This window comes from Perna viridis, chromosome 9 (assembly GCF_037379345.1).
Source record: "Perna viridis isolate PV_CMFRI_1.1 ecotype Kerala chromosome 9, ASM3737934v1, whole genome shotgun sequence".
NCBI classification, from domain to species: Eukaryota; Metazoa; Mollusca; class Bivalvia; order Mytilida; family Mytilidae; genus Perna; species Perna viridis.
The window spans coordinates 7,560,488-7,578,219 of NC_142453.1; the positions used below are offsets into that span (position 1 = coordinate 7,560,488).

At 32.6% G+C, this 17,732-nt stretch overlaps 1 protein-coding gene across 4 annotated transcripts; it reads left to right on the forward strand.

Annotated features, from left to right (window-relative positions):
• Window positions 1-529: 529 nt before the first annotated feature.
• Window positions 530-16,662, forward strand: LOC148606524 (uncharacterized). Of its 4 annotated transcripts, none has more exons than XM_088544189.1 (8): window positions 530-672; window positions 3,556-3,637; window positions 4,102-4,201; window positions 4,554-4,621; window positions 5,268-5,337; window positions 6,181-6,399; window positions 7,855-8,076; window positions 10,333-16,662. In XM_088544189.1, exons 2-8 carry the CDS (start codon window positions 3,567-3,569, stop codon window positions 11,959-11,961), a joined length of 2,379 nt encoding a protein of 792 aa, XP_088400315.1. In that variant the 5' UTR covers window positions 530-672; window positions 3,556-3,566; the 3' UTR covers window positions 11,962-16,662. The 4 variants fall into 4 exon arrangements, with proteins under 4 accessions (XP_088400315.1, XP_088400316.1, XP_088400313.1 ...); XM_088544190.1 differs by having other exon boundaries at window positions 530-659; XM_088544187.1 differs by having other exon boundaries at window positions 531-672; window positions 4,099-4,201.
• Window positions 16,663-17,732: the final 1,070 nt, after the last annotated feature.

Sequence of the window (17,732 nt, forward strand, 5' to 3'; positions counted from 1 at the left end):
TTCACATGACAAAAAGGTTGTAGGAAGCGCATGGAGTGACCTCCTGTTGTTGCTCCAGTTGGATGAAGAATCTTGGAGATTGGTATCTCGACAATGTTATTAATAATGCGATGCAGTTCTCTGTTTGGATCTTCGCTCCTGGAGGCTTCCTTGTTCAAACTGCTGTAGTATGGATGTGACGCTACTTGCCTTTCGATGATGTATCTAACCGCTCTTCTTTGGACTTGTTTAATAGCAGAAAAAGCAGTTATGTTCTACTTGAGCAAATGATCCCATAATACTCCTGTATATTTAAGTTGTGGTCTATAACTAGTGCCTTGTAGGTCTGCAGCTTAACATGACGAGAACATGGTGACAAGTAGCTAGACAGTGATGTTGTTGGTTGTCGAACTAATATGTACAAAAAATATGTACAGTGTCGAATCCCAGAAGGCATTACTATAAACCCAGCACTTCTTGATTAAAACCAACGAAACTTGTATGGTACGCCGTATTTCTGAGCCGAACTGACATCTTTTCTCCGGAAAGAAAATTAATAATGTCATTCCCCAGTCGTTATGGCTCCCCCGGTTACGTGTGAAATCAGAAATTCATCTTTATCATTATGTCGTGATTGTGATGTATGAAGGTTTCGATGTGATACCTAACGGAAACTGAAGGTGCATTTTTTTGGTAAAGTTTCATTTTTTCTTCATACGTAGACCTTGTAGCCTTGATCTTTTTCTAAGTTGACTGTCTGCCAACCATTCCCTGGCCGGCCTGGGGTATGACTATGAGTTATGTAATTTTTTTTTGGCATTTTTGTTTTAAGTTATAGTTGGTATGCCCCTAAATGTGTAACCTATATTTGTACCAGTACCAACTTTTCCCTGTACCCAAATACTCTTTTGCTGATTTCTTCATTATTACGTGATATTGTCACATGTACAGAGCATTTACATTAAAACATATTGTTTCTCATTTCTGAATTTCTCAATGGGTTCTTATAGGGATCTTCATTCACTCTTATGTTAAACTGTCCTCGATATCAGAATAGTAAAACTTATTTATATTAAACACAATGATATATTTATTCTCTATACTCAAAGTTAGTACAACTAAATCAGAATCAACCCAACAGGTTTTATCTAAATTCTTAATAGAAACTTCTCACTGCGTATAAGACAATAAACTTTATATTGCAATTTAGACAATGGCGATGGCTATGCGAGACTTTTGCTAAGCTCTGTGACCATCAGATCTAAAAGAGAGAAAATTACTGATTGCAATGGCTTTTATATGCCCAGGTCACATGATTTAACCATATGACTGAATCAGTCTATTAACGCCAAAGAGCTGTTTACAAATTATCGACCGAACCAATGTATTGAAAATGGTGGGTTTATTACTAATATTGAAATATTCAAGGGCGATAAATTAAAATCACAACAGATTCTATTTATGAGACTTTCTTCTTCATTCTTGATAAGATCGTATTCATTTTTTGTTGGTATGAGGATTTGTGCTACTGTACAGTATGGAATTCAAAGTATGACATTTTTTTTTAAATCTATATCAAATCTTTTAAAATTTATCCAAAGTCTTAAAGTGAAGTTTTAACATCTGATTATTTTCAGAAAAAAAAAATTAAAATTCAGACTGGAAAGTGAGAAATAGTCAATTAGTATTTTGGTATGGTAACTACCAGTTACACATTTTGGGACTTTTGAGAACATAAAATCAACTGAATTTGAAAACATCACAAATGTTTTCAACAAATTTTAACTTCAATTGATTTAAAACTTCATTCGAAACTTTAGGACCAAGTTTCAGTATAAAATTCCAATTAATAATAGAAAAATCAGCGATACAGTGATTTGGGTACAGGGACTTTGGTATAGGTATGGCTTACACATTTCAGGGTGTACCATTATAGTTGTCATTCACATTATTTGCTCTTCCATATACATTGTTTGTTCTCTCCTAAATAGTTTTTTTTTTTTCAAATTGTCTTGTACAATTGAATGGTGGTACTTGACATAATTTAAAGCTGTGTCTATATACATTTTGCTGTATACAATGTAAATGTTAGTCAGTGAGTATTTTAAGTGCTTGAATTTTCTGTAATTTTCTGATCAATGCTAGAACCCAAAATTTAGGATTATTCATCCTTCTTCCCATATGTGTTTAAACAGGAAGTGTATTATTAATATAAAGCCCCTGATTTAAACTGTATGATTAATTCACTCATTTTAAATTGTGAAAAAAAAAAAAACAAAACAAAAAAATAAAATAAAAACAAAACAAAACAAAACAAACAAAAAAAACAAAAAAAACCCCAAACTGATGAAATTATTTGCTATAATTTACAAAGAAAATTAAGATATATAACCTTAGTGATCTTAATATGAATACAACAAAAGGTCAAACTACACAAGACATCTTTATCCCATGCTGATATTTCAAAGGAAAAAATATACATACAAATATATTTATGGTACATGTTTATTGAATGAAAATGTGTTTAAAATCAAAATTTTTTGTAGGAAAATTTAATTACTACATTACAAATAAACTGGAATCATTAAAAGTTTATAAAATTATTGTAAAAAGGTGAATAAAATAGTTTATAATAGTCAAACCTAAGATTTAAAAAAAGGTAAGTAAATGAATAGATGTTAAGATTTGCTGTAATAATCATAAAGTGTGTAAAAAAGTTGTCTAATTTCAACTCAAAATCCATACATCTAAAGGTTTGTTGTTTACAGACCAGAGAGTTCTACATGTACATGTAATATCCAGGAATTGCTGTTTTTGAAAAAAAATATCCATCCTTAAACCATTGGTACATTGGAAGACTAAGTTATGTTATCAGGTCACAATGAAAAATATATTTGTTTCCCCTCTACCCATCTACCGCCTCTACAATAAAGAAAATAGGGAAGATAGGTACGACGTGTAGGCATCAATTTCTTTTTTTCATAAGTACATGGTATAATATTTGTATGACCCATATGGAGAAATAAGTTACAAGAATAAAAATAATAAAAAGTGGAAAGGGCAATAAAACGCTTTGGTAAGGGTCATTTTCAGTGGGTAGGTAGGTAGAGAGGAAATCAATAAATTTTTAATTTTGGTCTCATTGTTAAGAATATAGCCTTACACTCTGTGAGGACATTAATGTTGTTCACATGTTTTGTTATACAATGAATATTTCATTTGAGATTGAAAAAGCTCTTTGGTTTGGTGGTTCAATTTATTTAATAATGTAAAATGCAGTTAATGAGTTCATTCTTTAACTAATATAAGGCAATTTGCTTTTCTTGTGGGTTGGAGTATGTTGAGATTGTAGCACTGCACACTGTGCAGATACATTTTCAATTTTCATTTACAACTCACAGACATCTTTCTTTTACTTTTTGCCTGATTTGGTGCAGTTAAACTCATATTTCTAAGTACATTTTTTTTGACGAGATTTATATTGATTGTCATTGCCCTAAGACACCTTGGCATGAGGCCATTGAGGGTCTAACTAGTGTAGTAAGTTATTTGTTCATTCCATTTTTTATATTACAGTTTAAATAGAAATGAATATGGAAGAACTTGAAGTCTTAGAATCCATTTATATGGACGATATGAAAGTTACGACTGATGAGAGGTTTGTTCATTGATAATTCAACACAACCATCAATGAAAATGTAAAGGACAGAAAGTATCTGATCTATTTCAATGAGTCAAGCATTTGCATCAAATATGCCAGACTGCAGCCTTGTTTCATAATGGTAGAAAAGCTAGTTGCTTGCATCCATGTTTTAGTTAACATAAAGTGATGCATAATATTGAATTTTTCGGGTTCCAAAATCTTTTAAATGAACAAGACATTTGATTGTGGATACATAAAATCGAAATTTGTTGAGTTCCAAAATCCTTTAAATAAGACATTAGAGTATGGATGCATTTGCTGGGTTGCAAAATCCTTAGATGATCATGAGACTATAACATTTTGTAAATGTATACATTATACATTTATTTATGGGTTGTATAATTTACAAATTTACAGTGTTTCAAAAATCATTGGATTGAACAAGACTATGATGATGTTTTTGTTTGTTTTTTCAGTAGTTTCCCATTAAGTATACATCTTCAGTTACACCCTGCCACAGGAGATGAACTAGACAAACGATATGTCTGTATGACACTCAACCTTAATCTTCCTGAGCAGGTGATTATACGTTCGGATTGTCTTGAAAATAGTTCTGAATAATTTTATTACTAATTTCCTGTTTTCATTTTGTGACCCTTTCAATAGGCTACATGCAAGAGTTTGTAGGTAGGAAAAATGTATTTTTTCACCGAAAGTGCATTCTTTTTGAATTGATTTATAAAACAAGAAAGAAAAAATATTTTTTGTTGGTGTTAAAATGCCAAGTTACATTTTCTTGGTTAGATACATGTATTTTTTGTTGAAAAGTAGATAAAGGGGAGGTAATCAGTACATTATTTTGGCATTCAATATTTTGACCTTATCTATATTATTTTATTTCAATTTATACAAGCTTTTACATCTTTTCCAGTATCCAGATGAAGTCCCAGAAATAGTGATTACTAATCCTAGAGGGATGGCAGATGAAGAAGTACAAAGGTGTTTGTTGTACCTTTATCCTCGTAATGAATGGATCCATGGTCTCAGATTTTTGTTGACTACAAGTTGCTTCCTACCTCTTGGTGGTGTCTTGGTTGCAATGCTCACCTTAAGTGAGGGGGTCTGGGGTTTGATTGGTGACTAAGTCAAACCAAATACTTGTTGGTCATTGCTTCTTCACCATGAACACTGCATATACATTTGTAGGTGATAGATTGGTAACTGATTGGCTTAGACAGGGTACCTGTGATGCAAAGGTGTTAAGTCTTAAATTTTATATTTCATTGAAAATTCAATAATCTCCTGCTGTCATGCTTGTGTCAAAGTGTTATATTTAGCTAGATTTAGCCACATTCGCTGAAGTTTTTCCTGTTTGACCCATTATTTCTCTCTTGCTTGGTTGTGGAAAATATCAATTGATAGAACATAACCAAAATAATCAGTGTTATGGGTAAACTATGAATTTTCTTCTTTTACTTCTTAATGAAATTTTGAATGAAAAAATTCTTCAGGCCATTTTCACAAAATATGTACATTTAAATGGGTACAATTTCATGTTGCAGAGAAGTTACTACATGTATTTTTATTATACGCAAGATATTTAATGACTGGTATATGACCTTGTATATTGTTTTGTTAATTTCAGTCTACTTCAAGCTTTAGAGGATTTAGCTGAGGAGAGAAAAGGTAGTGACATGCTTTATGAACTAATTGAGGTATGTTACTAAAACATGATATAATTATCTCCCCTTGTTCATTGAATATAACTCGCTTTGTCCAGATCTTTATTAAAAATGTGTAACTGATGACAGAGGTCCTTATCTCTTCATATTTTCTGGGATTTTCTCTGCAAGTTACACATTTCCTGTATCTGAACAATGATATAAATTTTCAGTCAGAGTAGGGTGAACTAGTCTGTGATGATATGATGGTGTTAAATGAAGTGACATTCTTTCCGTGATATTTACCTTATAAGCAGGGACTATATAATACTAACATAAAGAAGATCAATTTAAACTGAAAGCATGACAAGATAACAACTTGTTATTTTTTGTTTTTTTGCTTTAGTTCTAAAGTTTCCATAGGCAAAAGTGGGTGAAACATATAATCTTACTTCTCATTTATTCATTTATTTTATGTTTATTCTGTTTTTTTTTTGCAATTGTTATCATGAGTTCAATATCATTTTTATTGCAACTTTTGAATATGTTCTTTCCGTAATCAAAAGAAAAAGAACAGTGAGCAAAGGTCACTTAAGGATACCGCTACGTCATACCCTAGTAACCATGTGGTCATGATATAAATGTAATTGAGAAGTAGGAAGGTGATGTTATGAAAGTGGCATACCCATACAAAGCTTCTGTCAAAGTGGCTTTAATAAATAGTTGCAGACAAAACAGTTGTGTAGGACGAACTGTAGAATCAGTGGACAGACACCATACTCATTTAATGCCTCTCACAAAGTAGGGGGTGTAATGAACTTACCTTTTGCATCCAAGTAAGCTTGTCCAAATTTCATGGTTTTTTACATAAGCATTATCATTTCTTATACATAACAGGTAGCCAAAGATAGTTTAACTGAGGGTAATATTCCATACTGTGCTTGTACAATTTGTTATGAGCACTTCACAGATGATGACCTTTTTACAAAGACTGACTGTTACCATTACTTCCACAAATCCTGTCTCCAGAGGTATATCAAACATATGAAAGAGGTTATAGAACAAGAAGAGGCCAGTAAAGTCAAACACAGTCAAACAGACCAGGAACAGAATCAGGTATACCTTTTATATGAATTACATTTTGGGGAATTGTCATTGTGTTGATTAGGAGTTCATATGAGTAATCAAGGGAATCAAGATTCTAGAAGAAATCAAAATAATGTAATTCAGGGACAAAGACCAGACATGCAAAACAGAAAAACACAACAAAGAACATAAAATAACCAAAATTATACAAATAAAGTTACAAAACTCAGACTCCACTGAAATTGGGAGCATGGACCAGGTGCATTGGTAGGGTAAGCATTCTCTTCTCATAACTTGTGAATAAGAATGAACCTCCATAAAACTTTCGACTTTTTGGACTATTACCAGAGTTGGAAATAGTAGCTTGCCCACCAGCCCGAAACTGGCTATTTTTTGGCAGGGCTGGCTAATGTTAACAAAAATCTATATAGCCATACAGTAAATGTATTGAAAAGTTGTATTCAGGACTGGCCAGAATTTGAGTGAGTTTCCTACCCAGCTATTACTTAAAAACACTTCAAGTAATTGCCTTGGCCCGTCAATTGTTTATTTCTTTGATTTCAGCTTTTGATTTTCATTCATCATACCCTTCAAATGTAAAATTTTGGGATGTATAGAAATCATATTATTTATTTGTCTGCAATCTGTCCAATACGACTCTGATTGCAAGTATCAAAGTTATTTATCCACTTCCATATTTGTCAGATTCTTATCCTGTGTCAACTTTTAATCACAGTCAAAGTTCAGAGCTGTATCAAGCTTGAATTTTGTCCATATTTGCTCCATCTGTTCAGGGATTTACTTCTTTGGGTGTATCTAGCTGTCCCTGCAAAGGATTTGAAAAAAAATTCTTCACAATGTTTTATCTAATTAAAAACATTACAAAGAAATATAAGAAAAATCATGTTGGTGAAGAAACAAAGATAATCTTATGATTGTATTGAAATTGATAAGGAAGGGGGACATTTCTTTAAGCATTTCACTCCTCAACAAAAGTGAAGATGGTGCTGTTAACATTATTGATATGAAGTAAAATGATGAGGAAGATGATTTTTGTTTTATTTTATAGATATGGTAATAACAGTTAGTTAGGCTAAGGAAAATAATATGTCTTTTTCCTGTTACCCTACCCACTCTAGTTTTTTGTGCATAACCTAAACATTTTATGTCTATTTTTGGCTCAAGCACTGTTAAAGTCTATATGATTTCCCCATTAACTCAATGTACATTGTAAATTCTTTTTGAAAAATAAAATGATTTACCTACCTACCTACTCTATTTTTTTCTTGCTGGTAGCAGAAAACAAGACTGTTACTTTTTTGGCCTAATGAAGCACTCTCAAATGAAATGAGTGTGGGCCTCAGATTTCAGAAATCAATTTTAATATGTCTGTATGGTTAATTTGCTTCTTTTCCATATGATTGATACAAGTTTAAATATTTATTTTATTTTATTTTTATCCTAATGTTGTCTACAATCTTTCAGATTAAGTGCCCTGTCTGTAGGGAAGAGATAGCATATGAACCAGATTTCTTAGCGGCTGACTTCACTTGCAAGGGAGACAACTTAAATTTACAGTTTAAACCTACTGATCAGATGCAACAGTGGCAGAAAGATATGAAAGAACTTTTTCAACGACAGAAAGAAAAAGGGGGAATCATAGACGTTGAAGCAGAGAAAAACAGATTTCTTTTGACTGAATCTGATGTATGTGATGATATTGCAGAATTAATTCAGTGATTACATAATAGAGGAGAAAATGCAACATATCTTTCGTAAATATCTAAAAAAAAGTTTTGCTATATGTTTTTTGTATGTAAGGATAAAAACAAAGAAGATGTGAAACAATCCAAATAAGATTTTTGTATTATTTTTTCCGTAGAAATTCATATATGAAAAAAAGAAGGTTTTTTGTATCAATTTATGAAAGCAAATATTTTCTTTTGTTTAATAAGTGCAAACATTATTTCCATGTTGGTCTCAAGCATATGATTTAAAAAATGAGGAAACATATGTTGCAGTCTGATAGGACTTATGAATATCAGGAATGCCTGATCCAAGTCAGAACCATTGTGGTGGTTTCCAACTTTCCGGTTATTACCATAATATTGCCATCTGTTATACAAACTTTCCTTTTTGACTGTTTCTTTTGACCTTTGTCATGAGTTTTTGTATAATTACATCATAAACCCTTTTATTCTTTTATGGCTGGAATATATCTGCTCGGGCGTTAAACCCCAACAATCAATCAACTTTTATTCTTTTTGCTTTAATAAAACACTGCAGTGATTTCTGAATTCACTGTACTAAAAATGGTAAGGTGCTAACTTTAATATTAGATACATATTCTACGAGATAGAGAGAGAGAGAGCTTTGACTTAATCATGTCTCTTGGTATAAAGAGCAATTTACACTTACTATCAACATGATACTATTTTTGCCATTATGGCACTACATGCCAGTACTTGTATATAATAAAATAGAGTTATGGGCCTTTGACGTACAACTAGGATAAGATACAATTACATGTATAAGAAATCAACATTGGATGTCCCCTTTAAGGAGGTAGACCTAGGGTAAGGGACACAACTCTTAAAAATTATTGAAATGTTTGTATTAAGGTTTTTTTATTAATCATATGTAACAAAGTAACTTGGATTGATTTTAATCTGTTTCAATTGAAAGCTTGAAAGGCCTTGGTGAAATTGAATGATACGAACATTTTACTGATTTTTTTAAAAGTTATGTCCCTTATCCTAGGTCTACCTTCTTAAAATCTTAAATCTACTACTCACACGATGGGAATACATTTGTATTGCACTGACTGTGATGTTGTTTGCTTATCTCAAAACTGACCAATCATTTTTTAATTTGGAAAATGTGCAGCATTTTTTCTTAATTGCGAAATTTGGAATAACAGTTCAATACAATTGAACTTACAATTTATAATCAAAATCATTAATCGTTTAGAGAATAAGAAGAAAAGGAAGTCAGGAACAATTCATCAGTGTCAGTGTATGTTGTTAAAGAAACACCATATCCTACACCTTGACTATCATTTTGAATAATTTGTCTTCTTTGGGATAATTTTTGAACCATTTTGTTTACATATTGGGAAAAGTTCATTATGCCAAAATTAATACCTTTGGGTGTGTTCATGCGACGGAGTCTGCCAAAATGAATACCTTTGAATGTGTTCACGTGACGGAGTCTGCCAAAATGAATACCTTTGGGTGCGTTCACGTGATGGAGTCTGCCAAAATGAATACCTTTGGCTGTGTTCATGTGATGGAGTCTGCAGCCACAAAAAATGCATTTCCAATATCTTGTAAATTAATTTGAGATAAATACCATAATCTGATTGGTCAAAATAATTTTGTTATATCTCAGTGGATAAAAAAAAATATTGACATGCCCCTATTCAGTTAAATTCAGAGCTACTTTTCTCATGTTTAAAGATAAAAATATGTTTTAAAGTTAATTTATAAGAATTAGCTATGATAAAAATTTTGTCTTTTGTGGTATTGAAAAATAAAATAAATTTTCCATGCACACATTTTGTTTATTGCACTTTGAGCAATAAACAATATGCACATGGAAAATTTATATTATTTTTTAATACAGAAAATTTTTATCATAGCCAATTCTTAACTAAAGAGTCAAAAGGACGGCCTTTAAACGAAGAAGTTTTCATAACAAACATAACAAAGTTACAGGGGCTATAGTGTCTGTCCATCATTCTCTTTTTGTTATCCCAAATTCTTTCAAACTGCTAAACAGAATTTCATGAAACTTGGTATGTTGTAAGAACATAATATGTATGGGTAGTTGCGCATATTACCAGGAAATTATGGTTCCTCAAATTACAAGTATGTAGGAGTTTAATTTTTTTTGGAAAGAAATGAAAGGAATTTCTTCTTTGTATCTAAATTGTGGTAATTTTTCTTTTTCTTTTTCTTTTAGATTGATGTACCTGTTATAGTCATAAAAACTGAGGAGGATGTGGCAGCTGATAAATCATCTAATGAGAGCCAAGGCAGGCAGAGTCCTGTAATAAAATTCAACCAGTCAGGTAAAGGGAGAGGTAACAGTCCAAGAGGTAGTCCTCAAGGTCACCGATATGGCTCTGGCTCTAGAGGTCAAAGAGGGTATTCAGATAGACCATTTTCTTCGAAATCTGACAAAGAAGGAAAGAAGTCTCCAAAGAATGATGAAATTAGATTCCACAGAAATAGCGGGAGGCAATCTCCGAGGGATGAAAGGCCCAATGATAGACCTAGGTTTCAAAGGAGGGATGACAATCAGTCAGATATTGATAAAAAAGATAATGAAAGTAAAGAAAAAAGACCATCCTCTAAGAGAGATGAAAGGACTGATGATGAAAAAAGTGACAAAAAGGCCTTATTTGAAAGAGATTGGAGAAAGGATTTCAAAGGAGATGATGGCAGGCCATTTTCCAGAAGGGGTGAGAGGAAAGATTTTGAGGAAGGTAGCAATAAGCAAAGACACTATATTGATAGGGGTTATAATGATAGACCTTCTTCTGTTAGACACAACTACAGGGACACCTGGAGGGGAGGTAACTGGAGAAATAATGACCGAGGCTACGGAGATAGGACTCATGTCAAACCTTCAGATGGTGAAAAAGGGGCAATACAAAAGAATTCTAATTTGGGTCAAGAGGAGTATGAAACTGATAATGGGAAATCAGCTAAAAAAGAGAAAAGTTCAGACTCAAAGGAAAGTACCCATATTGAAGATGATAAATTTAATTATTCTGATAGCAGTGAAACACAACAAAGAAAAATTGAACTTAATGTAAATGAAGTCACTAGCAAAATGGGCTCATGTGCAATGGCCAGATCAGGCAAGGAAAGTGAAAGCAAGTCTGTAAATGAGGGTAATAGCAGGGGTAATCTGCGTAGAGGTCGAGGTCAAAGGAAGCATGCAGGAGAAGATAGCAGAGTTGGTCAAAGTCAAGGTGATTTAGAGGAAAGTAGACCTGGTCAATCAAGGAGACATGAATATCACCATGGAAACCAAGGGTATTATAGAAACAGTGATAATAGGAGGAGTTATGGCTATAGATATAGAGGTCAAGGTGATTATTATAGAAAAGACTATCATTACCATAGCAACAGTAAAAATGAAAGATCCAAAGGTGAGAGTGGTCACGGTGGACGGACTAGTAATCCAAATATAACAAAAAGTGATGAAAACAGCAATAAAGGAAAAGCTACTTATTCTAAGAATGAAATCTGTGATATCAAGGCTGATGGTGGTGATAGAAACAGAAACTCTAATAAAGGAGATCATGATAGTATATCGAAACCTCATCTTAGTAAAGATAAACTACATGAAGCGGGTAATCCTAGTGAGATAAATGATGGTAAAAAAATATATAATAATAGAGACAAACGGGTCAAGTCTTCCAGGGTAGAAAACAATATGTCGGATAAACCAAAGGATGTAACTAAACTTAGTAGTGATAGATCAGACCTAAAACCAGTATCAAGACCTCCAGGGTTTGATGTGAAAGGCCCTCCTCCTGGCTTTACTGAAAAATCTGTAAAACCACCGCCTGGATTTTAGTGGTCATAATACATTGTACTGTATAAGTGTTTTTTCATTTTATTTTTTATTTTAATTTTAGCTAAATAATATTATTGAAAGTAGACATCAGGATGCACAAATAAATTTAAAAATACAAATTTTTACACCCCCAAAATTTACAATTATTTATATGGTAGATTCAACGATTATGAAAATTATGCTTTCAGTAACTGAAAATAACAAACCATTTTTACACCAGAAGATGTGAAACCTTTAAAAAAAAACCCATTATACAGCATTATTTATTAAATTTTTTTATTTAAGGTGCTATTTCTGTGGTACAGGACATAACTTTTACAAATCATTGGAATGTTTGTGTAAAGCATTTTACATCAATTCTACTTCCTTAATCTTAGAAAATTGTGATTTGATGCAATCCTAATTTTTAGGACTTAAATTTTACTAACACTTGTACTAAAGATACTGATATACATGTACATTTGATTTTTAAATAATTATAAAGATTATTTAATTATGTTAAAGGTTCCATTATTATGGTATTTATTTTCCTAGTAGTAATTTTTGTGGATTTTTGTGGAAGATCATATATTCTCTGCTTACAGCATGGGAATTTTTATTATTTTGATAATTGATATTGATGATAAAGAATGCAGTACAGTGAAAACTGTCTAAACTATACCTCTTTTGGATTTTAAAAATTTGTCTGGTTTAGACAACTGTTCAGTTTACCAAGGGTAAAAATACATTTAAATTGATGTAAATGAACTTCAACAAGGCAGGTTTTTGGATTATTCAGATTGGGTTAGACAGGTTTTTGAATTGTTCAGAGATTGGGTTAGACAGGTTTTTGGATTATTCAGATTGGGTTAGACAGGTTTTTGGATTATTCAGAGATTGGGTTAGACAGGTTTTTGGATTATTCAGAGATTGGGTTAGACAAGTTTTTGGGTTATTTTGTGCAAAATAATGAAAATTCTAGATCTTCCATTGCTATAATAACCATAAACTTTGATATTCATGTAAGCAGATGCTTCATTTTCATGTGTGATGTAAGGTCTGTGTAAATTTTCACTTTTTTTATACACAAAACTAGATAATTGAACTATTGAAAAAATAAGCTATGTACTAAAAGTGTAATGTTTAAAGGAAAACAAACTTACTGTTTACTCATGTGGCTTGTATTATATACATATTGTATTCTAGCCAAAATTTAATATATACATATATCTGCTTGAAAGGACACATTTTGTAACCCTATTTAAGGAGGTAGACCTAGGATAAGGGACACAACTCTTAGAAATCGATGGAACATTTGTATTCAGCATTTTACACCAATGTCATGTATGCATCAAAGTAACTTGGACTGCTTTCATTCTGCTTTAAAGAAAAGCTTGATAGGCTTCGGTGAAACTGAATATGATACAAGCATACCACTGATTTGAAGAGTTATGTCCCTTACCCTAGGTCTACCTCATTAATTAGTATTCAGTATTTCTTGGTTCTCACTTTTTCCCCATTTTTTAAACTATATCAAAACAAAAATTAAAAAAAGCACCTCCCATGTCATATTTTGAGGGCAGTAAAAATGTAAAAAAATACCCCTTCATGTCTCATTTGATATCATGAAACATGGACTGAAGACCTAGAAAGGAAAATGACTTTGAATGGGCATAAAAATCTTTGTTTTCATGTTTAGATTTTAAAATTAGAATTTTAGGATTTTTATGGACTGCCAAAAATTTGTGGTTGTATAATGGTATAGCGCTGTTGGTGTCTGTATTGTTGTCAGCATCTCTGTTGTTTCTAGACGCTTGGTTTAAGTGATGTTAGGTTTTACAAGATTGACAGCAATGACATACATGTACACTGATTGCCAAAAGTTGGTTCTTTAGGCTAAAGGCTGTGATCGCTCAATTTTGTAGCTAAAAAATGTAGGCAACTTTGAGGAATATATGCATTGTTCTCAAGTGCACTACTCTGAAAATTAAAAACGAATATCTACTAAAAGAAGTCTTTGCTTAGTAAGAAATTTAGACAGGAAGTTGGTAGACAACTGAAACAGATGGCAAACACAGAACAATCTATCATGCATCGCTCATTGCAAATCATTCCAATAAATTGTTCCCAAGTCTCTGCTTATGACAGTTGAGTCAGATTTCTAGCCCAGCAATAAAGTGAATTGATTTGAGAGCTCCATGTGAAAACTATCATTGGAATGTATTCATTTGATTATCGCTCAAATTTTGGTTCCCTTGCTTATTTTTATGGGTGTCTGTCTTGAAGACAGATCTTGTGTGTGTGTGTAGGGTGTCCCCATTTATATGCTGGAGAAGTTGAATATATAGAAATTGGAGCAGGCCTCCCTCATTGGACAGTTTACAGGCCCCTTAGCAGAATTTCTGTATCCTCTTCAAGTTGTAAGAGTAGGGACCAATGCTTGGGATGACGAACAGTAGTGCAAAAAATTCAAATACATACATGTACTTCATTTTGCACTTAAAAGCATTGCTATTACACATAGGCAAGAACCGGGTGAGTGGTGAAGTGCTTGACTAGGCTTTGTAAACGTGGTCGCTGAAATTTCTATATACTGCCCTATTGATTCTAAACATTTTACACATCAATTGTAGTTCATGTATTTAGGCAAAATAAAAATAAATTATATGTCTGTTTCCTGTTGCCCTACATACACAATTTTTTGTGCCTACCCTAAACATTTGAAGGTAGTTTTTGCTGAAGCGTCTTTATAGTCTAGAAAAATTGTTTTAAAAATGAAATAATATCCTACCCTACCTTCTTTCCTAATTTTTATTATGCTGATAGCAAAATACAAGACTATTATTTTTCTGGCCTTATGTAGGTTTCATAATGTGACTACTCATTTTGTCTTTCATCACTGTTTATGTACTGCCTTTAATTTAGTTACCTCATGTGATTACTTATTTAAATACAAGTTTTTGTAAGAATCAGGCGAAATGGGAAATATCAGGAACATGCATATCAAAAATTCTCTGATCTTACAATATAATTTCACTCAAGGATGCCTTCTCTATTTGAAAAGACCGTTATTTGTTCTCTACACTTCTGGATTTTCTGAAGAGTTTTTTGACAGAATGTTAGAAAAATGAAGCTTTTAACAGAGTTATCTGCCATTGAAATGTTTCAATGAAATCATAACTCAGTTTACCAAAATGATAGGGATTTTTTTCTTTTTTTCTTGATTCTGATGGTTCAAACAGTCAAATTAAAAATTGAGTTTTTTATATTCCATGTTTTACTAATTGCCTGATTCTTACAGAAATTGACACTTAAGCATATTTACATTGATCCTGTATTGTTTTTTGAAATTATTTTATGTTATTGGAAATATACTTAAGAAGCGGAATATTCCAGAATATATGTTTACTCAAAAAAGAATAAGCCAGACTTATCATTATGGACCTCCAAAATTCGATTTCAGGACATCCTTAATTATTTATGGACCTCCAAAATTCAATTTCAGGACATTCTTAATTACTTAAAGACCTCCACAATTTCAAGACATTTTTGAATATTTCTGAACCCCCACTGTTTTATTATAGGATCTCCCCAATTATTTCAGGAGGTTTTCAAATATTTCATGTCCTCAACAATTTGATTTTATTTCTGGATTGATAATTTGGACTAATTCCGTGCCTCATAGAAATATGTACACATTAGTTTTAGTCAATCTTTGAAAAGGTGTAACTATTTGATTGTATAAAAAGGGGGAGGGTCAGTTATGATCAAAATAGAAATAAAAAGTCTGCTCCAAAATTGATGATAAAAATCAAGGATGAGTAATTGGTTCTACAGGTACTGTACGTACTTAGAATCCTGCTTTTTTGTTTCAGGAGGAATTGGGGTGGGGATGGTGGCAGGGGTAGATCCAGACACTTTGAAAAGGAGGCATGCTAGCCGGGGTTTCTCAGAAAAAAGGGGGTGCTAGGACATTATGTGCAGTTTGTTGGTCAACTTTACACATAAAAATGACAAATTTTCAAATAAAAGGAGGGTCCCAACCCCTTCGCCCCCTCTGGATCTGCTACTGGAAAGGGTGACTGGAGGGTAGACTTGCTACAAGTTCCTTTCTTCAAATTCAAATATAAATGAAAATGATTGATTGCATGCATCAATTTTATAGAAAATCTATTGCTATTTCACAGCAGTTAGTAGTAGTGTTTTCAGAGAAGCTATATAATTACACAGAGATTTGGTGTGTTTGTATATGAGAAAGAGGGACTTGTAGCAAGTCATAAAAGAAGGGAGGTTATAATCCCGACCTGTGAGCTACCTGCAGTTGATTCTGTTATAAAAGGACAACAGTTTTGACTGCGAAACTTTTTCCCTAAGTATCTGATTCCAACGTTTGTAGTTACCAATCACTACCTTGTGTTTTTTTTTGTTTTCATAGTGAATATCAGAGGATACTTTCAGAAATTTTTTTTCTATTATAACAACTTATAAAATATTTTTTTATTTTCATTTGTTATCCGGTGGAAAATATCCCGAATTCCCTTGTTACATGCATTGAATGTCACGTGACATACTTTATAAAAGCGAAATTTTCAGAAAATTAATGCGGGTTACATAAGACGGATCTTATGTAAATCAGATTTTTTAGTTGTATGCTCGCTTTATCATTGACTGAGGTACATGTATAATGTAAATGAAATAAAATATCAACATGTTGGTTTCCAACTTGGTCATTTCAATGTCTTATTCTAAACAGAGACCTATTATTAAATACATGTATAAGTACAGGTCTGTGTTCTAAGTACTATACCGTCCAAATACAGACACGCTTAGCCCAGAAATTGGGAGGGTAAATATGTTTGAAAATGGCATAAAACATATACATGTATTAGTTAAAGATTCTCCTTTAATGAGTGGTTTAAATTATTTCTCCACTCGAGATGATAGAATTAAGATTTTTCAACATGCGAGTTTTTGTGACCATTTTAAAATCTTAATTTTACCATAGAGAGTGAAGAACAAATTTAAATCTAGAATAGGGTTTAGATCGTCTGAATATAGCTGAACTATTGCTGCTCGGACGTTAAACCCCAACAAACAAACAGAATAGGGTTTAGGAGAATCGGTTTCTCCTATGAAATCCGTAGACACCTTGGGAAGTGTAAAATAGAGGGATACCTCGCAGAAACTCAATCACCGAATCATCGAATGCACACATTAAAAAAAGAAAAGAAAACTACATCCACTCGAACAAGTTCATGACATGTGACGTAGTTATAGGAGAAATATTAGAAAGACGCTATTACGTATCAGTAGAAAAAATGATTAAAGAACCAATCCACGTTAAATTTAGGCACTGTCAAGAGTAGAGGTGAATCATGGTACAGAAAAAAACCCGAACAAATGATGTTTTTTTCTATCTACTTACACTACACTTTTGCGTAACTATAGACCTTTCTTATACACATCTGTATACTTTTGATGAAAATCATACAATCGCGTCCCTCTTAAATATAAAGAAACAAAAGTACGATAACACTTGCAACGTGCAAATTTCATAAAATCTATACAATTTTTGTCTCAATAGTGCAAGAGTAATCAAGGGAACCAAGATTCTAGCGGAAATCAAAAGAATGTTATTCAGGGACAAAGACCAGACATGGAAAACAGACAAACACAAAACCGAACATGATAAAGACTGCATATGTCTGATTTCTATAAAGACAGCGCACGCTTATTAAACTTAATAACGAAGCGACCAATATCCTTGTGTGATGAGTACCGAAACGGCAGTC